The following is a 22,988-nucleotide window of genomic DNA, read 5'->3' as shown; positions in this document are numbered from 1 at the left end:
TTTCATGTAAAAATTAGAAGCGAAAAACAATTTCATGCAAAATTTTAAATGCTTCTAACTCTTATACTTAATAATCAAAAAATAAACGTAGGGGCATTGCTGTGGTTGATATACAACCAATTGCGTCAAAATATTTTCAATAATGGTAATATCTAGAGAGGAATATGAGGTGTACGTTTGTATGAAAAGGCGATTTCGCGCGGGTCCTCCACTTTCGTCCTAATGGTTGCTTTGGTCAATAAACGCGGTTGAAACTAGCGACAAACTCCAACATACTAGGTATTTACCGAATTCGCTTCAAGTCGCAAGTTCAATATTTGAATATTCGTCATCAATAGTTTCGATACAAATATTTGGAGAACTTTGGTTCTATAATAAGATCGACCGTATTGTGTTATAAAGTTGACATGGTGATAATATGGATTTTCTATGACGTAGGTATATTATAAAGTGGTCTAGTTCCGCAACATGACCATTATTTATCATACATATTGTTATAACACTTATAACGCTTAAGCAGCTAAAGAGTTTATGCAGTCGCTAACGTAAATGTCAAGTGTCAACTCGTGGTACGGCTAAAGAAGGTAAATGCAATTTGCACTAACCTACCTACTCACTTTGACAGTGAAATCCGAAGTGAAAACTAAAATGAGCTAATTATGGGGGTTTCGGGTTCGAACCTTATTACAAAGCAAACCTTTACTTTATCTGCACACTACTCAATGAAAAATAACACGAAAACCGGTTAAACTTGAATGAGTTTTATAATGATTTTTACATGAATATTTTAGTACATATATATACGGAATCCTCGAAGCGCGACTTGCACTTGGGTTTGGCCAGTTTTTTAGTTACCTGTTATTACATCGTTTAGTGTCACTTTTAACTATATTCCCTGTTATTTTACTTATTTTTGACTATTTAGAAAAACTTGACATTAAGTAAATAATAAAAATATGTACTTATTTTAAACAGAACGTACCAATGAACAGATTAGCGCATGCGCTATAAAGAGTGTCGAGTTGTGTGACGCTCGCTCCAGTAGTAGGCCTGTAGAACCCGCCGGCACCGGCGCTTTAGCCACCACGGCTCCAGTTACGAGAAAGTTTTTTCAGAATTAAAAAGAGAACTATTAAAGGGTAGTTTTCATTAGTGTAACGTGGAGTGCCGTGATTCAAGCAACATGCGGTGGCTTCTGGTGGCGATTTGTTGCTACGTGGTCTGTTCAGGTAAGTTTGTTTACAAACTTTTTCGTATGCTCTCTGAGTTTTGAGAGTTTTTGATAAGAAAAACATAAAACAAACATGTGTTATGTAAGTTTACAAAGGATAACGCGTGTTCTGATATAATTGTCCAAAGTAAAATTTTAATTATCAATGGTATCGTAAAAATCCTGACATCATTATCGTCAAAAATAAAATTGGGTCAAGGCGTATTTGGGTTTATTAGAGTCCATTTTCGGAATTACCCTACAATGGATACAATGTAAAGTACTCGGAATGACTCTATTACGCCTTAGTAGCAAATCTTTTTTTATATTATGAGACGCATAGATAGTTGACCCCCCTGCAAACAAATTTCTATGCAGGGGGTCATTTAGTTATCTCTGCAGCTAACCCTAGCTTCTTAACTGGTAGGTAGGTGGGTAGTAATACTCGTATCTTACATCAAATCAATGTTAGTAATAAGACATAATACAGGGATTCATGTATTAATAAATTGAACTATAAATTATTATACAGATAGGTAAAAAAAATGTATGCTTGTTATCTGGTTCATTTATTCGTAAATTTATCTATTTATTCCTGAATTTATTATTAGTAGGTACATACATAAGTACAGAAATAGAGAAGCGCTGGTGGCCTAGCGGTAAGAGCGTGCGACTTGCAATCCGGAGGTCGCGGGTTCAAACCCCGGCTCGTACCAATGAGTTTTTCGGAACTTATGTACGAAATATTATTTGATATTTACCAGTTGCTTTTCGGTGAAGGAAAACATCGTGAGGAAACCAGACTAATCCCAATAAGGCCTAGTTTCCCCTTTGGGTTGGAAGGTCAGGTGGCAGTCGCTTTCGTAAAAACTAGTGCCTATGTCAATTCTTGGGATTAGTTGTCAAGCGGACCCCAGGCTCCCAAGAGCCGTGGCAAAATGCCGGTACAACGTGAGGAAGAAGAAGACATAAGTACTGAAATTAAGGTAGATACTTAGATACCAACTTTGGAAGTTTTAGGATACAAAAGTTAATAATATTATTAGGAAATAAACAAACCGAAAATGAAGCCAATGTTCCATATTACATTTTGGGACGAGAATTCTGGTCACGTTGTGAGCCGGGGTTAAAAAAAGTTTGCGGCACCGGATATCTCTTAAGAGTCACGAGTTTTTGAAATGGTAATAAAAAGGGATGTACCTCCCTACTGTTTGTTCTACAAATAGGAAAGAAAATAAAGCAACAGCCTGTATTGCTATTATTTTTATTAAGTTAGTAATTTAGTAATTTTTTAAACCGTATACTATAATTACGAATACGTACGTAGATATAATGTAAATAGAACAAGCTTTATCTACTCGTATAATGGTGATTTTTTCCATTTAATTTTTCTCACGCAAATAAATTGTCATTCTTTTTAAAATACTTTTTTCTAAAGGTACCCACAGATTACCAGTTCGCCGGACGATATTAGCCTGTTAGTTGTTCGGAACCTTTTACGTTTAAAGCGGCCCACTGATTAACAGTCCGCCGGACGGTATCGGCCTGTCAGTTAGAACAAAATTTTGACAGTTCCGTACAACTGACAGGCCGATATCGTCCGGCGGACTGTTAATCAGTGGGCCCCTTAACTGACAGGCTGATATCGTTCGGCGAACTGATAATCTGTGGGTCCCTTATACCTTGATAAAATTACCGGTATTCTCTTTATTCAAAATTAATACTGACTGAAAAACAAGCTTTGTAAGCAAGTACCTTATGGTTAAAGGTATGAGTTGGAATTTTTTAGGGTATCCGAATGTTAAATTAAGGCTCTTCCTATAAATTAGACGTTTAAAAAAACTAAACGCGCTATTCCTCATTGATTAAATAATTAATAATTATCATTATCACGTAGTCACGTACCTCATTTTAGATTAAAATGACCTGAAATTAATATTATTATTTAGATACTTGCCTATGCAACTTTGTATTTCAAATCTCTGAGTTTCCGAAACTCGAAACTATTATGTGTATTGCACAAACCTGCACATTATTGTTAACTAGGTATGCACATTAAGTAATGAATTTCGCTAGTAAACCTTAAGGGTATACGAGTTTAGCACAGTAAATCCTGCCAACTCCACAGTCCACACCCTGTATAGTACCTTCATTTCATTCAATACAAACAGCGCCACTGTTAGGTAACATTGCAGAACGAGTCAGCAACAGTTAAGTACCCGCAAAGTTTGTAAAAATATAATATTGTACAGTCGCGGAACAAGTTTATTACTGAATCAACTCGCAGACGGAGTTAATACTCTAGGTAAGAATTCCGCCTTGGACTTCTAGTGACTTATTATTTTCTTTTAATTCCAACCCGTTCATTTAGTAACAACAAACCAATAAAATATTCGTTATAATATTTTCTCCGTCCTATTTTTTCACGTAAACTCTAAGAGATGTGCACATTATTAATACATATATAAGAGTGCTAATTTGTATTTTTGTTAGTTTTCTCATTATATTACTAAAAATACATAATGCTTTTAAGTTATTTCTTTTTTCAAAATAATATCCCGCATTGTGTGATATAAAAACAGTTTTATTGATAAACTCAACGTTCGTAATGGCCATAATCAATTAATCATTCATAACATAAAGCAGCAGCCCATTTCCTGTCACCCAGTAGGTACTAATTTGATAAATGAATAATAATTATAAAATCGTGAGTGAGACGAGCATTTGTGAATAAATTACTATACTATACGATTATATAATACCTACTTAATCCTCAATTGTCATATAAAATGTTGTAAAAGTGACACATAAGGCGCGCACGTCTGTTTAATTGGGAGGTCAGCCGGTGTGTCAATTATAGTTCATTCAACCAATAAAGATACACACCTACTGAGCTATTATAGTGCCAATGGCGATGACGGAAGCTTTTCACGCGATTTATTTTTAGGATTAAAAATTTTAATGTGCAAGAAGTACCTGTAAGTTTACTAATCCTGCTATCGAAGCTAATGTACGTGACCGCCGAAGTGTCAAATATGTCGCAGTAACATAGGTCGATATTCGGTCACTCTCGTGTATTCGCGGTAATTAACAATTTGATGTCGCCTATGCGAAACGATAGGTTTATGTGTGAAATATCATGATGCGAGGCACAGTTACGGTAACGATCGGATGGCAACTGCAGACTGCAGCTGCATAGCAGCGGCCTTAACGCGGGCGCTGTCAGTTTCCTTGATAAAATAGATTATTGCAACTGCAATTGCCATCGGAATGTCACCATGTTTTAAGAAAAAAAAATTTTATGCGTCATTTTACTGCGAAAATTAAAAAAAATGTCGATGCCACCGATCAGCTTAGATAAAACTAAGATTTTGGTAGGTAGTTTCTGGCGTCAAATAAAAAATGACCTTTCATATATCTTTGATGAGTATTTAATCTTTGATGAGTATTAATCAATACCGATATAACACGTTGAATCACGCCTGGCCCTAATATTGAAAGGTTGATTGATGACGCCATCAAGCCGTTGATATACGAATAAAGTTTTACGAGATATAAAAGCTTGCTATTAGACAATTTGATCATTATACAAGGAAATTATAATTTTACCGCGGTATTTGCCATTAGTGAGGGTAATAGTGGTAGGTGCGGCGACAGCCACTCCCTAGGCTAGGGCATTCGCCATTTCAGCCAATGACAGGTCAACGACTCTGACCTAAGTAATTGCAAGTAACGTTGTTGCAGTTAAATAGTAAACTTGTAGTTGGTAATTTTGCCTACTATGTCGTTCACTATATTAAAAGATTCATTGTCAAAAGTTGCGTTTAGTCTCGAAAATGTGTACCTACGATGAAATACATATATGTATTACTAAGTGGCTGAGTATAAGGTACTGCTGTATTCAGGGTGATTGATTGTGAAACGTGAGCAAGACTAATTCTGCACACTCAGTAACTTATAATTTAGACTATTAGGTGTATATAGAGGGAAAAATCTGGTCTGGTCACCGTCGTATTTAGGTGGAACAACCACACTTTTTCCTATTTTTGAACGTTTTGGTGAGGGCAAATTTAATTCTCTACAATCATGGTCGGGTGGTCGGGTGGTCTTGTAGGGTCAAGACCTAATTAATAAACATAAAACCTCTTTAACCGTAATGACAGCATTTTAATTACGAAGAAAATAAACTGTAAAACTTGAGTGATATACGAGTTTTCAAAAGTAACCAGACCGTGATGACAGTGATGGCATTCAATTTGACACAGAATATCGGTACCTAGTTTAGTATTCTAATTTTAGGGTGCCATGCATGTCATAAATAAATTAATCATGGTCTAATAAAACATGGTCTTCCATTCCCAGAGTGACACGGGCCTACGTCACAATAACATTGCCACTTTATTTCAACATAACATGTTACATGGGTACATTATACCTATGGTTAATAAGTTAAAATATTTCTTTATAATTTTATAATTTTCGTTTATATGTATTTTAGCTTAAATTTTACAATAACACGTCATTTTTAATTACTCGTTAGCAATATCTTCCGATTCACGAAAGAAATTTCAGACTTTCGGGTAATTCTGTTTATACTAGGTACTGGCAACACAGGATAGCGCTGTGCACATTTGACAATTCGGATCTAGATAACTTCATGCCCTGACCGTCATCCTTGTCGAACGCGTGTTAATTGTTATTTCCTTCTCGCTCAGTGTCAGCAGTCGCAGTGTTTTCCAAACTTTTCACGTCGTAAGCTTGGTAATTAATGTGTAACTGTGAATTAGTTTTTTAAACGTTTGTCTTGTATAGATAAATAAAGTTTAATTTAATACATTAGATTTGTTTTATTTTACTATGTTTCTACATGAATAACTTAAAATTAATGCCGTTAAAATAATTTTCACCGTTGGTTAAAATTCTCCCACATTTCAAAGTTTGAGAACCTGTAAACAGCATGATGACGTAGGCGCGTGTCAGTTAGGTCATACGCGAATCTCGGAATGGAGTACCAGGCGGAGTATATTATTATACCATGAAATTAATAACTTTTTTTTTCAAGACAACTAGAAAATTAACGTTGACCTTTATAATACTGACACGAAGCAGTAACTTATAATTTACGAAATTTTGGTTTTTATGCTTGCACTGTAATTAATTTTATCGTATAACTACTACTACTACCTACTTAAATATATCGTATACTCATAATACAGTTTATTTAGGAACAATTAAATACCCTTATCTTCTAGCAATTATTAGAAGCAGGAAACTAAAACAAACATAAAACCGTTGCTCGCACCAATAAATAACTGTATACATTCCCCAGGGATGTCGCCCCCAGTAAATATTGAGAATGGCGTTAAACTAGGAATGGAAATAGACAATACCATCCTTTAGTGCAATTTAAATGAAATAAAACGAGCAAGGTTTTGTAGCAACAATGTTTTGCCAGGCAATTTTTTATTTATCACGGTACAAAATATCACATAGAAGATATACCTACTTAGGTACTAGAAATTATATAAAACGACAGCAGTTTTTTGGTAGTTGCACCAAATAAGGCCCGGTTCTTAAGGTTGCTGGCTTCCAAAATTTCATACTTTTGTAAGGTACCTAACCGCCGCCATATCATGAAAGATTTGCTCAGGCATATCACAATGTGCCTTATTAATAATACCTACGACAATGAATAAGAGCAATGGGAGCAATGTCGGTAGCCTTTGATATTCCTATTGGAGTAATAGAAATAATAATCAAGAATAGAGCATTTTATGATACCTAAGTTTCTTTTGAACATTTTTAATCCAAGGCTATTCTTAATTCTTAGTCTAATTCAAGTACCTATGTAATAAATAAGAAAATTGTTTATGTTGTCGTCATTAAATTTTGTTTTCATTTACTTATGCTGAAGCTTTGAACACCCAACTTATTCTATATTAACGTCGATAGGCAAATCGTAGGTACACGTTGGACAAGGGACAACAAATATCTAGCCGCCTTCTTGCAATTGACAATAAAGTTATACGTATTTTTATCCCGGTATATATGTTAGACCTTGAATGTACGTTTTAAATAAATGCATTATTTGTCACATTAATTCGTCGAACGTGATGCACAGAGCGCTCGGCTCTGCCGCAAATTGAATTCATTTCGACTCGTCGCCCGGTGAGTGACGCGATCGGTCGCCATGCGGCGTGCCACTTTTGTTTTTATTTCATAACTGTCTATATACACATGTAGCTTTTCACCACACCAGCTCGGAAAGGCTTACTTTGCACTTCAAAAACTGATAGCAAAGTTGCATTTTATTCACATGTGAGGCAATGTAATCAAATGCATATTTTGAGTTGTTTTCTTATGTTGGCTGGTAGAACTGACTTTTAAATGATGATTTTGGATGATAAATATTTAATAACATTAATTTGGATTTGATATGGTTTGATTTTGTTTGATATTTTACATTTAATATTTGCTTCGGGTTGGTGTGGTGAAAAAATTTGTGTTTCACTCGGGGGCAAATTTTGTTTAAACCTCGTGCTTTGAAAGCCTCGCAACGCTCAAGATTCCATTTTTCGAACCACTCGCTACGCTTGTGGTTCAATTTTGGAATATTTCGCTTGCACGAGCGGTTAAACAACAACTTTGCCCCCTTGTAAAACAAATAACTATCTTCGCATGAATAATAATCAATTAATATTCATAATTGGTCATTTTCAGAATAGAGCTAGGATTGCTTAGTTACGTAATTGCTTAGTTAAATAAGTTTTTGGCAAAAATTTCATTTTTGGTACAAGCTTTTATCGCTGACTGTACTTTTCTTACGACAGACAAGTTGTCTGAGACAACTAATACTCATCGAGACAATTCTAAAAACCCCTAACACAATTAGGTTGCGTTGTTTCATCACAGAGTTCCTATGGCCACCTCCTGTCTCCATCATCAGATCAGCTCGATGGTACCATAATATTACATTGTCATCCGATGTTTATACAGGCATGCAAAGTTTCGGCTCAATCGGAAACCGGGAAGTGGATCAAATTTAACTTGCAAGATTTGATTACAGACAGACAGACAGACAACGGCCAGGTGAAACAAAATAAAAGCTTGTAATAAAAGAAAAAGCCTCAAAATATTGCAAATAAGAATATAAAATTATAAATTTAGTACGTTATAAGACTTCAAAAAGGCTTAATGGATGGTTACATTTATTATTTGTTTAAATGTATATATTTACCAGTTGTTCCCCGGTCCTAATTGCATTTTGTATAGGCGAGAGGATAATAAAATTCAGCGAAGACTGACGTAAAATGGGTAACAACGTTCGGTTGGCCTCTAATGAAGGAGTTGTAAGGCGTCCCTTTGACAATACTGTGCTCTAAGTTACCCACGGTGTTACCCTAATTTTCCCCAATTACGTACGGACCTAATGTATGGCATTTTCAACTTTACGCTTTTGCAAATAATTAATAAATTTGTGTATTTCAATTTTACATTAATAAAACGCACCGTTGACGATTTAGCAATTATTAATGGTTTCATATTTAGAGTTTGTTAATTGGAAATTATGGCAGGCAAACAATATTTGAACCAGTCGGGCAACAAAACCGTAACCGCATAATATGCTAGATAACATATGGTAGTTGATCAGATTTGTTTTGAGGATCAAATGTTTATGTAGGGACACATTGCATTGAAGCAATACAAATGCCAGAAATTACAGTCAAGGTCTGACAATTGTACTCTACGTTGCCAGCAAAAGTTTTCCTTATAGTGGAATGCCCGAAAATAATTTTCAGCCGGATATTAACACTCTTGTTTATAATTATTTTGTATGTCTTTCCCATCACGGAACAATGGTGTTCCGGACCTTTGGGAGGCATGCGCGGAGCCGAAGCCAACACGTAGAGGCCCTTTTGACACTTTAATGAAATGTAAGGGGTACACCGAGCGGATGCTGCCCTTGCCCGTGTCATGGGACGCACGCAGAGGCAGCACCCGCCAGGGTGTAAGGGCTATTGAGAGTTGATGGAATCTAAAATGAACTAGGTTATTGGGTGAAAGCGATGGACTAAGTACTGAGCTATGGGGTAAAAAAACCGGACGCCTGCCTAATAAAACGGTATGCAATTTTATTTCCGGCAGACGGTGACTCGCCCTCACAAGATGGGCCCCCACAAAAAGCGACATCTAGGATGGCTCAAGGGCAACACCGGTGTGAGCGGCTCAGGGGTGTCGAGAGGTGTAATTATTTTGTTATTAATGTTATTATTAATTATAATTATGTTATGCAATGCACGGTAACTTTTACATTATATGATACCGACAATGTTTAGTTTTATAGTTTTACCTTAAAAATAAATCATCTCTCTGAATAAACTGAAAATAAACATTGACAGACCCAATCAACTGTTAAATGGTGGTCATTTAGCAGTAGTAGGTAAGGTGACCATCATCTGACGGCTTCTTATTTTCCGAACACGCAAAAACTTTCTGCATAAATAACGCCGGTGTTGGCGTTGACTTTACGACTAATCTGTTAGGAAGTTGGAGTCATCATTTATTTATTTTTTCCGGCGGGGTTATAAGGGCACATAGTGAAGCAGAATCTCTTTATTCTTTTTATCTATACAGGATTGGTCGTTGTTAGAAAGAGATGGGTCTCGTAGTCGTGGCAGGTTGGAGTGTATAAATTAATCAAAGTGTGCATTTGACACTTTTGCACAATAACTGTCGGAATACCGATAGCAGAGAAGCTACATACTCGTACGCTACTACTATAAATGCAAATGTGCCTTTTTCAGCTCATGTGAAATTTATCTCTCAAAGTTTTCGGGCACTGCGGTTTGAATAATTAATATCTGTGTGACCGAGCTTTGCTCGGAAAACATACAAAAACTAAAAAATGCGCGTTTTCCCAGAGATAAAACCTAGCTAGATCGATTTATCGCCCTCGAAAACCCCCATATAGCAAATTTCATCGAAATCGTTAGAGCTGAGATCGCCGAAATATATATATGTACATATAAATAATTATATATAAATAAATAAATAAATAAGAATAGCTCGTTTAAAGGTATTAGATACATTAGCATCAATAGTAGGTACAAAACGAATGACTTTGTACAACTTGTTCTTGTTTATTTAGTGTTTCATATACTAACTAATTCTATCATTAAAATAAAATACGTTAGGTAAACTTTATCACACTCTAGTAACTAGTATCTATAAGTTTGATCATGACACGACACAAGTAGGTACCTATTTGTTTTGCAGCCTCTTCTTCTACCTATCTAAAGTTTGCTTTTGAAATGCGGCTCGCTGTTTGTATTGTGCCTATTATTATTATTCTCTACTTTCACAATGCGAACTGGCGTAGACAACGTCCCTGGTTTTTGCCATGTTTTATTATAACGATATTTATTGACTTGCCTAGACAATTTTAAATAAGTTAAATTTTCTTATATTCAAAAAGGGATCGCTTGGCAACGGAATGTAATAAACAATAAACGCTGGCATTCAGTTGGGAGCTATCGTCGCCGAGTTAATAACGCTAAGATCAGCCGTTTGTCCTCTTGACCCATCGTAATAAAGTTAAGGCGTTAAGCATTCAAGTGGGTACTTTATTAAGAGCACAACTATGTTCCGACCAGTCAGAGGTGTTGGACATTTGGACAATGATAAACGATTACAGTTTCATCGATACTTATAAATTAGGGCAAACAATTCAAGTCAGTTAGAAACTAAAGTCCTGTAAGTGACAGGGGTATTTCTATCCGTCCTGCAATTTATACAGAGGGTATTGACATTATGGAAAATACTTTACTACAATTAAATTTGATGTATTTTAATCATAGGTATTTGTAATATGGGACTTGTTGCCTGATTAAAATTTCTAAATAAATAGCTATTTGTAATTTTTCAATTTAATTATTTATGGGTGTTAGGGGTTTTAAAAATTTATATGAAACCTGTTTTGCCGCTCTTAACTTTTTTAAGAATTGTAAAATCTAAAAACTCAACTATTATATACTTAGCTATGATTAAAATACATCAAATAGTGTAAAAATATTTTCAATAATGTTAATATCCTGAGAGGAAAATGGGGAATGAATACGTTTGTATGGAAAACTGGTTTTGAGGCGGTCGTCCCCTTTCGTCTTAAATATATTGATAAAAAATATATATTGTTGATAGTTTCATGTCCAGTGTATAGTAGGTACATATATACCTATATTTTCCAACAGTACAGTGAATTCAAGCGGGCCAGATTTGATAAATTGCCGGAAGTAAATGTAGCTATTATAAAACTGATAAGTGCAAACTAGTACCAGTAATTAGGTACAATACATGATAACAACATATAGCATTTATTGTTTAGATAATTAGGGTAGCGCAGTTTAAAAATGGTTTATTTCTTCTGTACCAGTCCTTGCATGTAGTGGGTTTTCGGAACATCCTGTATTTTAGTGGTCTGTGTACATATTACTTTACCTTTAGTGACCACCATAGGTCCCAAATTTTATTTGCAAAATATTGAACTGGTAAAATGAGCATTTCCTCACAAGTCGATGCAAGGCAATTAGACAGTATTGTATTAATATTACAACTATATGTTAGCTTTATAATTTATGTCAATAGAAACACACAATGATGATGTGGTTAGTTAATAATTTACCAATTTATTAATTACACATATTTTAACACGCAAGTAATAAGGGGGGCAATGTGTTGTAATCATTCTCTAACGTAATTAATTACAGTAGCAGGTGAGAATTATTCAGGTCGCCATTTTCTGCGAGTTGGTGCCGGTCGCGGACCCTAATTAGATTGCCTCTTTTGTTTTAGTAAAAGCGGTAAATTGTGAAAATACGGGCGTATCAGTTACTTAGCGCATGTTGTATTCCGTTGAAGTTATTCGACGCCTATTAGCGGCCGTTTTAACTAAGAAGCTATTAGATACTAGCATTTAATGTTAGTTACAATACGTAAAGTGTTGTTATTTGTCTCTTTAAAGGTAATACATAATTGTTTTGATTTCCGTGATTACATCGCTATTTATCACATTAAAACTCTCTTTAAATAAAAACTAGTTAAGTCCAGTTTATACAGAATTAATATGATTTATGTGCCAACCCCGGACCAAGTACATACCTACACGTTATAGGTAAAATGTTCACAGTAGGTAAGCCTGTCTTTTACGAAGCTTCTGAAGACGGTCGAAGCTTGTATGGGAAAGCAAGTCATTTATTCAAGGATCAATTATACAACGTTGTAAAAGTTATAATCAATCAATCAATTCATTTATTTGTCGTAAAACAGGTAGTGTTACAAACAGGTGTTACATACATACATATAATTAAGTGCTCCACTTTTGGCCATATGAGGCATACAAATATTTAACGTGAGTGGCGGTGTAGCTCATGAGCACACCCCGTTATCAGTGTTGCAGATTCATTGAAATCTGGTACTAGGGTTGTTACATAATATTTATGTCGAGTAAATGTGACATATTGTTTAAATTTTTGACAGAAAAATATTTTAACATAATCATCTTACCTTTTGTTAATTTATTATTTAATAATAAATACCTAATAGGTAGGTATTATCAATGCAATTATTATTGTCAATGCAACATGTGTACTATTGCTTGAAGAATGTTTTTACAGGTAAAATAAAACATTTTTTTTTACTATCACATTATATTGTTTCTTGAATAAATATCATACGCAAAACATTTGTATACTTTCATTAGTGGTAAAATGTAAATTTATTTTATTAGTCATTAAAAATACCTACATTTATTTTTTCAAAAACACAGAAAACTAAACTATTTCTTCTAATATATTATACTAGCGACCCACCCCGGTTTCGCACGGGAAAATCACGGGTTCCTCTACTGTATTATGCATTCATTATACTTAAAAACCTTCTTCTCGAATCACTCCATCTACTAAAAAAAAGCCGCATCAATTGGTTGGGTCATTTTGAAGATTTAAGCATAGGTACATAGGGGCGGACAGACAGCTACAGTGACTTTCTTATATATGTACTATGTAGTGATTCATTACTTGTCTGAATAAATTATTAAAAGTTTTTCTAGATTAGCTGGCGTTAAATTTTGTCGTCTGTTACTGTATATCCATTTTAAATATGAAAAAGATCGCTCCACAGCTACAGATGTTATTGGTAAATATTTTAGGTAATTATAATGTTCCACTGTGTTTTTGTTAATGCATTTTGTAATTTCAGCTTCCCCATTATTAAGTAAATTTAAAATAACTCTTACTGTACTGAAATCGGGATTTTTTTTTAAGACTGTGTTCAACTTCGTATATACAATTTTTCCTTTGGGGTGAAGGTTTGACATAGACAACTTTTTTTGGACACCAATAACAATGCACATAGATTCTTCTAACGTTAATTTGGAATTTTGTAATTGATCTATTGCAATTGTTAGGAAACAAAATTTATCAACTATGAAATCAATGTCGTGCTTTAAATTTGGACTGCAAAAAACTCGCTTCGCCGCTGCTATGGCAACAGCATCTCGACTGTTGAATTCATTTATTACGTCTTTGATTTCAGTAAAGTATTTTTGATAATAGGTAACTGCCTCTAGCCATGTACCCCATCTTGTGATGACCGGACGGGGAGGTTTTGGAATTGAAGGAAACATGTCTTTCAGTTTCTGAAGTCGTTTTGGCGATTTACTAAATACTTTTTTGACGCTGTCAACCAATTTGTTGACATTTGGATATATACCTCTTATCGTGTCAGCTACTCTGTTCAATGCGTGGGCTATACAAGTTACATGAGACATATTTGGAAAAATCTCTTTAAGAGTTTTTGCAGCCTTTATCATGTACGGGGCAGCATCCGTTGTTAAAATTAGTAGCTTATAAAGATTATTTTCGTAATTGCCACCCCACAGGTCTTTTAGAGTCTCGACTACTAAATCTGACACAGTGCTATGATTTGTGGTTTCTAAAATTTTACTTGCATATATTCGAGGTGTTGAGACACAGTTATCCATCTTCCCTATAATGACATTGGCGATGCTTTTTCCATGATTTTCAGTCTCATCAATGCTCAAATATATGTAGGAGTCCTTTAAATCTATTCTTATCTTTTCTTTTTTTTCTTCATATATGACTGGCAAGTAATTTAATCTTAATGTAGACTCACACGGAAGGCTGATGTCATTTCCATATTTATGCGTCAAGCAGTTTTGAATAAATTCTCTAAATTTGGGGTTATCCAATTGGCTCCAGGGTATATTACAATTAACAAAAAATTCAGTCAAATCTTTATTGAATTCCGGTTGCATATTCTTTATATTTCTGTGTTTTAATGTATCACAATGCTTTTGTACACTGAACTTGGAGAAAAATAAAGATACATTACAAGATTTACAAAAAACTCTGGAATCTTGAATTTCTAAATTTTCAGCTTCAAAATCCAGGTCAAAGCAAGATGGAGAATTGCCGGCTTTGTCATTGTGACCTCGAGTTTTAAGATGTGATTCCAAAATAAACTTTTTCGGTTTAAGTTCTATATCACATACCTTACAAAATATAGTCTGCCCATGGGTTTCAAACTCTACGTTATCCTTCAGATAATTATCCATGCTTAGTGTACAGAAATACGCTATATTTTTTAAGAATATAGTTATTTCGATTTAAGTATGACGTCCATCTAAGCACTCAAGTCAACAAAAGACAATGTTGTAAATAGATTGACATTGTGAGTAAGAACAACTGGCCAGTAATTGCTTTGATGGATAAGGTTTATCTCGAGGGCCCTTATGCGAGAAATAAAAGGATGTTGTGGATTTACAACCGCAATTTAATTAAGGATATATATACTAAACTAATTTAAATACTTTTCAATCAAATTCACTACTTCAATCCAAAAAGGTTCCATTTGTTGAGGTGATATTTTCATAAGCATTTTTCTTAATTTCGATGTCTCCCTATTGCACGTGCAGTTGAATTCCCCTTTTGTCCATCCATTTTCACATTCTGTTGTATATTTTCTGAACACTTTAACTACTTCATCCCAACAATCGTCATAGTTGTATATGTCAACATGTTTTAATAAGAACCGAAGGCACCTTACTTTAAAATTTATGGTGCATTGGCACAAATGTATCATATTTTTATCTGTAACAGAACAAACCCGTAAATTTGATTTAAAAGAAATAATTAAGTATTTATTCGAAAATTAATACTGTATGTATGTACATTATTTTAGCTAATTTATACCTACACTGTTATTTGTACAAGGTATTAAATTCACGAACCATTTCCGCGTCGCATTCGGGTTACTTCTAATTTCGCCATCAACTCTGTATTAAACCGGGAAAATTCTAAGTGATCATTTAGGAAATTCATGACTTTAACTGAATATTGAGAACGAATCATATACGACATAAATTAAAGTTTTGACACATAAATGACGTTACGACATATTATAGACTGAAAAGCAATATATCCTTTTTTAATTACCGGATGAAAAGAGGTTTATTTTGTTAACAACTTCAAACACCATGTCGAATTAAATTTAAATGTAAAGTGTCAACCCTAGCGTTTTCAATGAATCTGCAACACTGATAACGGGGTGTGCTCATGAGTTTCAAACTAATTGTCATCATCACGTCATCATCTAAATATATAAACGTGAAAGACCTGATTGACTGACTGACTGACTGACTTAAATCAACGCACAGCCCAAACCGCTGGGACTAGAAAGTCCAAATTTGGCAACTAGATTCCTTATAAGGTCTAGGGGTCCACTAAGAAAGGATTTTTCAAATTTCATCCCCTAAAGGAGTGAAATGGGGGTCCAAAGTTTGTATGGGGAAACAAGATTAGTTAGACTATTTTATTCCAAATTTCACAGGAGTATTCCTAAAGATAAATGAGTAAACACGTGTTTCAGGTTTTTTGAAAATTGAATCCCTAAGAGGGGGAAAAGTCCCCAATAGGGTTGATATCTCAAAATATCAATATGGGTATCGTTTTCATAGTATTTTGAGACGCTAATAACAAAAATGGCATCAAAATTAAAATTAACGTAGCCGAAGTGAACAATCATCCCCCTGGTGGGGGTGCAATGGGGTTGAAATTTCAAAATATCAACATGGGTATCATTTCCATGGTTTTGTGGGACGCTAATTACAAAAATGGGATCAAAATTAAAATATAACGTAGCCGACGTGAACTATGGCCCCTGGTGGGGAATGCTAATTACGAAGATAGCATAGATGGTTGTAACATACACGCTGATTTACAGCCACACGTGATCCAGACTTTTGAGAATGCAAGGCCTTAAAGTAATTTTTTTAAGCTATTAGTTCAGGGAAAATTTCACTAATACCTACAATGGCTGTTGAATTGTTGGATATTGATGGGACCATGTTGGCTCACACCGTAGTACCTATAATTGGAGATGGAGCCTGTCAGGCCGCGTAGCCAAGATGCCAATCGCTTACTCTCCGTAGCGATCGAAACGCAACTGTCACTGTAGCGCTAATATGGAAGAGTGATAGAGAGACATAATGCTTTTCGTTGTCGAAGCGATAGCGATTGTAACCTTGGCTAGGCCGGCTGTTTCGCGCCATCTCCTATCTTCTGTATGATACGCAGGTGATGGCCAAGGAGGTGCACGAGCAAATCGTTAGTCACGTGGTGGCCAACTGGGAGGAGTTTGTTATTATGTCTCATTAACAGTAACGGTGATAATTACTCCAGCTCCGTTGAATACTGCCTTGAAATGTCGCGCCCGTTTACTTACGGTAGTCTCTGCGAGTTGGTAGCGGCAGGACAACTGTTTCCGTGGGTTTTCGAAGTTTACCGCAACAATGAGCTATATATGAGAGTTGGTACTGTGGGTAATCCGGTGGGCCGACTAAGATTTTCAAGTGATTTGTCTAGCGGTCATTTTGACGTATATATTCGCAGTGAATTACTCGTAAGACCCACAATATCAGAGCCCCCTTCTTCACTCCTCTCTGTGGTTGCCAAGAAGATTACCACGAGAAGGAATGAGGATATTACCACCCCATTTAGAATCAGACTCATCATTATCTCTTACCGCTACCAAAACAGTTACTAAAAAACGCCGTGCCAGGTTCACGAATACTACACGGAACAAACAACTAAAAGCTGCCGCAAATAAATATATGCAAAACAAATCATCAGATCACCAAGCTGCCGTAAGCAATTACCAAAAAATGAACCCTGATGTACACAGAGAAGCAGTAGCTAGGTATCAGCATCAGCAAGCCCACCCCGAGGTAAGCCGTGACACCTCCGCTAGGTATCAGCAAACCCACCCCGAGGTAAACCGTGACACCTCCGCTAGGTATCAGCAAATCACACACACTGATACACTTCATCCATGTAAAACTCCGCACCATTTTGCAATTCTCTCTCAAGTTGCCGTTTAATGTCGTCCGAAAAACTGTCCTTATATTTTTCCCAGAGACTTAACGGGTCAGTAAGTTGACAAAAAACTAACATTATTATGAAAAGTTCACGCAGCTTGAAGGGAGAATCGCACAACGCAGCTTCCTCTAAAATTGAGTCCCAATGTTTATCGTCCTCTAGCAATCCAAGGGAGAACCACTAATGTAGTGTATAAGGAGGTGCTATAGGTACAAAAGGCTACAACTACATAAATAAAAAATATAAATTAAAAGGTGTTAGGCACAAAACGTACATTAGATTATATTAAATAAGTCGAGCTCGATTAATCGATATAATTACAATTGGTGTCTTCAAGTCAAGAGTGAATACTGTGAATAAGCTTTTACTGAAATAGTGAGCTACACCTTCGTAGGGTTGCAAATAGAAAAAAAAACCAAATGTTTTTTTTTTCAAATTTATAAAAAAAAAACATGAAAAAAAACCTGGCACCATGGTTGGGGAATCCCTGAATTCCCCGATGCGGCGACGAGAGGCGTTGGTGTTGCCAACAGTAAATTGCGATAACTACCACTACAGATTTCATTTATGTTGTTATTAATCAAAGTTGTTAAATTAAATTGGTTTAATGGTAAACATAAACTGACATAAAGTCTAAAACAAGTAAAACAACCGTATACAAGTATTAACTGCCTTGCAAATTTTGAGTTTTCATACTTTTGAATAAAAACGTACTCCAGAAAAAAAACGTTTTTTTTCACGGTTTTTTTTTCATGTTTTTTCTCAAGTCAGAAAAAAAAACGGTTTTTTTACAACCCTACACCTTCGGCCTTGTCATCACTTTCCAGCAGGTGAGACTAAGGTCAGTTACTGTTCAGTCCGTAAAAAAAAAACAAATTTAAAAAAACTCTCCTGCGCGTGCGAAGCCGCGGGCAAAAGCTAGTCCTAATAATAAAAGTCAACTATTTACATACTGCGTGCTTATCAAATAATGTCAAAATTCTAATTGTTAAATGTCAAATTAAGGCCTATATTCTATAGATAATAAATTACATATACATGTATCAAACAAGTCCGTATAATATTTATATTTGTATGTCTTTCCCATCACGGAACAATGGTGTTCCGGACCTTTGGGAGGCGTGCGCGGAGCCGAAGCCAACACGTAGAGGCCCTTTTGACATTTTAATGAAATGTAAGGGGTACACCGAGCGGAGGCTGCCCTTGCCAGTGTCATGGGACGCACGCAGAGGCAGCACCTGCCAGGGTGTAAGGACTATTGAGAGTTGATGGAATCTAAAATGAACTAGGTTATTGGGTGAAAGCGATGGACTAAGAACTGAGCTATGGGGTAAAAAACCGGACGCCTGCCTAATAAAACGGTATGCAATTTTATTTCCGGCAGACGGTGACTCGCCCTCACAAGATGGGCCCCCACAAAAAGCGACATCTAGGATGGCTCAAGGGCAACACCGGTGTGAGCGGCTCAGGGGTGTCGAGAGGTGTGCGCCGCTTTCTACCCAGTGTCTGTTAACAGCCACTGTGCCAACTCGCGTCTTATGCATATTTCACTTCCACCCCTGGAGCTTATAGCTCTAACGACTCCACTCTGGCCGGCCGGCTAAGGCAAGCCATATTTATATATTATTATTATATTATTACATAATATAATTATCAGCTCGTGAAGCCCGTCCTTGACTGTGGTCCTAAATCCCGAATAAGCTGCGAAACACGTCCGCGTATCGTTTTGCAGAGTTCACGCCGGCCACGCCGCTGAGCGGTGCGTGACGCCAGATGACGCGCTCATCGATAACAATAAAAAATCTCATTGCTCGTACATTATAGTGAACGTTCCCGTTCCTAACGTTCCATTTGGGATTTAGGCATTGCTAACAGTTTGTATCGTCTCTGCGTAGACAATGAATCCTTGTGAGCTTGTTGGGTCGGCATCGTGGCCCAGTTGGATAGGTAGTGACCCTGCCTATGAAGCCAATGGTCCCGGGTTCAAATCCTGGTATGGGCAGTTATTTGTGTGATGAGCACAAATATTTGTTCCTGAACCATGGGTGTTTTCTATGTATTTAAGTATTTATAAATATGTATGTATGTATTTGTATACAATACTTTATTGTACATAGAAATAAAAACACGAGAAACACAGTTACAGAATGAATTAAAAAATACAACAAAGGCGAACTTATCCCTGTATGGGATCTCTTCCAGTTAACTTTATTATTATTATTTAAATATTATATAATTATATCGTTGTCTAAGTACCTACAACACAATAATGTCCTATAATACTTCTAAGGCAACTATTGTTGAGAATTTAATGAAGAATATACTTCGCCAACAAGAGGTAGGTACTTACGATAATTTGTTATCCATGAGTATTCCTATATTTTTTACTTGTTACGAGTGATAATGATAAGTACGCCATGCACCGAAAAAAATAATTTTCTACAATACTACCAGAACGTATAGTAATTAAAAATATAGTTATACCTACTAAAATCCGGTAGTAATAACAAAAAATGTTGTATCGTGTAAAACTTGTTTTTTAAACATCACTGTTTAATTCTAGTTAAATGCAATTTAGTACTGCTTACAATTTCGTTGTATATGTAAAGATGCAAGTGTTGTAAATATTAAACGTTTGTCTCGTTTAATATATGCATCGTAACACTAACTATTGATATGTAAAAATAAAGATACGAGTGTACACGTTACAAGTTATTATGTTGTGGTTACTATAATCAAAGAGAATAGATAGTATAGAGGGGTCCTGTCATAGTAAATTTTGTAGTCAAAGTAAATTTACTGCCATCTATCGACACACGACCAAAACTCAAAATGAAAACGTATAAAACTATCAAAAAATTAATATATTTGGATAAATGATTTTATTATTTTTATATCATTTTGACCCATGTTCATTCACTGATACCTATGTGTTAAATTTGTTAAATATGAAACGGCGTCGTCACCGCCATCTAGCCGAGGATAGGCCAAAGGTGTATGCGCCATCTGTCCGAGAATGACTTTTTCTTGACTTCCGAGGCACGTTTTTTCCTTAGACTTTATTCATCTTATACGGAGTTACATATGTCTTTGCTATAATATAATGCATTGTAGTCTGAACGAATCAAACAGTTGTGCCAACACCACGGTGTATGCGCGGGTGGCGGGGGGCGGAGAAAGGAATTGCGCAATTCACAGAACGGCAGCCATTACGCCAGCGTCTTACGTTCCGGCCGGTCGATGTTTTATTTACGTAGATCCTGTCCATAATTTTATTGTAAACTAGTACAAGTGTATAGTATAAGTGCGTGTTGTTTGCGTGTTGCTGACACAGTGAAATGTGCGGGCTCCGATTAAGGAAAAGTCCTCCCGCACCGATGTGGATAAGGAGGGATTCAAACTGGTGGAAAGGAAACGCAAGGCGCGCAGGGCGCCTCGTAAAACTCTGTGTGGCACTGCGGAGCCGGTTAATTCTGGCCTACGAGTTGCGACACCGAGTAAGGCGCTCTACGTGTCTCGCCTGCATTACTCCGCCGGGGCCGACGAGGTGGTGGAGTACGTCCGCCGGAAGACTGGCTACACGCTGAGGGTGCACCAGCTACAGTCGCGTCACTATGTGCACTTCAGTTCATTTGTAGTGCGCGTGCCGCGGCCTCTGCAGGACACCATCGCAAGCGCGGACTTCTGGCCGAAGGGTGTGGTGTTTCGGCGGTTCCGGGGCAACCTGCCGAATCCTACGCCGAGTCAGACGACGCTACGGAGCCACGCTGTTACGTCGTCGCCCAAATCCAATGTTTAATTTGTATGTCATTTTTGTGTCTATTGTTTTCTTTGTGGAGACAAAATGTTTTTTTCTTTTGTAGTGTCACAGTGCCTTGGTTTTACTGTAATGCTGTGTTACTTATTTGATCAATAAAAATAAAAAAATAAGTGTGTAAAACTTGTCTGTATTTACTAGAAGAGCAGTGTACTGGTTATATATTGTTCACGTAACCAGAACCCACTGTGCTGAAGGGACTTCTAAACGGGCCATATGTTCACTGCAATATGTGGCCGGCAACTATTAGTGTCCCTCTCTAACATGTGAGTAAGAGGACACCAATAGTTGCCGGCCACATATTGCAGTGAACATATGGCTCGCTTAGAAGCCCCATTAGCACAGTGCGTTCTGGTAACGTGAACAATATAAAACCAGTACACCGCACAAATCGTTCAGTTACATATACTGAATACCTTGTTATAACAACAGGACAGGAACGTATATGTTACTGTATTATTTAGTAACCATTAACAGACCGGCTAGTTGGGTTTACTAAAAGTCTTATACCCACTACTATACACTTCATAGAATTAACAAATTTAATTTAACAAGAATGGTCTGGTTATGTTTACAAAGTGTCCTGTCGTCACATATACAACAAGACAATATAGTACAGCTAACCAGATTCTGGTTACCAGTACCAGGTTTTTTTTTCAGTGTGAAATTAAATTAATGATAGAGTATTTAGACCGATCTTCAACAGCAATTTTAAATTTTTCAAAATAGTTTAGACCAAAAGGGTTTAAATACTTTAAGACTCAAGCCAAGACTCCAGTTTAAGATTGTCACCAAGTCGTTGTTTACAGCGCTAATGTCAAACGGAAGATACTCAGTTTTAATGTAGGTACTTATAATAATGGGCAAACAGTGAGTGTATGGTTTCCATATTATACTGAATGCCTGCGACTCCGAGTCCAGACGTATACATATAAAGAACGGTGCCGACTTTTGAAAAAAAACCGTAGAACCCTGTTTTGAAGGGCTCCATTAATACTTTTCATCGAGAAAAAAGGACTTAGATTACTTACAGGTTTCGTCGTGTTGCAGTTGAGGTAGAAATATATTTGAACGTGAGCCTTTGAGGACGGCAGGATTGACTTGAAAGCGTTTGATTGCTTCGTTGGAGTGTAGGTTTACGTTTTCATGGCGTTCAAAGGATAGTTCGTACATTTAAATAACACACGTACCAAACAAACCTCGTGATCACTTAAATCCTTTATGTTTCAATTTGGGACTCAGGGAAGGTAATCAGTATAATTCAGGCCATCTATTTAAATTTCAACTGGCGCGGTTTGTATTTTAAGAATATGTAAATAAACTGACACATGATTTTGCAAATATTCTGGTAACCATTTGCTATTAGAAATGCTACAATTAGGTACGGGCATTTATCTCAGTCTTGTCACACTAAAAGGAAAATGTTGCCAGTTAAAGGCGTGGCGTATTTTCTAACCAAAGCTACTTAAACACACATTCGCCAATAGAAAATGGTAGCAAATTTTAAAAA

At 36.3% G+C, this 22,988-nt stretch overlaps 1 protein-coding gene across 1 annotated transcript in view; it reads left to right on the top strand.

The window, feature by feature from the left end:
• Window positions 1-998: 998 nt before the first annotated feature.
• Window positions 999-22,988, top strand: part of LOC134797444 (neural cell adhesion molecule 2-like) — a 140,563-nt gene continuing 118,573 nt past the window's right edge. The window contains exon 1 of the mRNA XM_063769688.1: window positions 999-1,229. Coding sequence (XP_063625758.1) covers window positions 1,184-1,229 — 46 coding nt within the window. The 5' untranslated portion in view covers window positions 999-1,183. The remainder of the gene's footprint in view (window positions 1,230-22,988) is intronic.

This window comes from Cydia splendana, chromosome 1, assembly GCF_910591565.1.
Source record: "Cydia splendana chromosome 1, ilCydSple1.2, whole genome shotgun sequence".
Lineage (NCBI taxonomy): Eukaryota > Metazoa > Arthropoda > Insecta > Lepidoptera > Tortricidae > Cydia > Cydia splendana.
The sequence above is the reverse complement of the archived record's forward strand: the minus strand, read 5'-3'. Positions and strand labels throughout refer to the sequence as shown.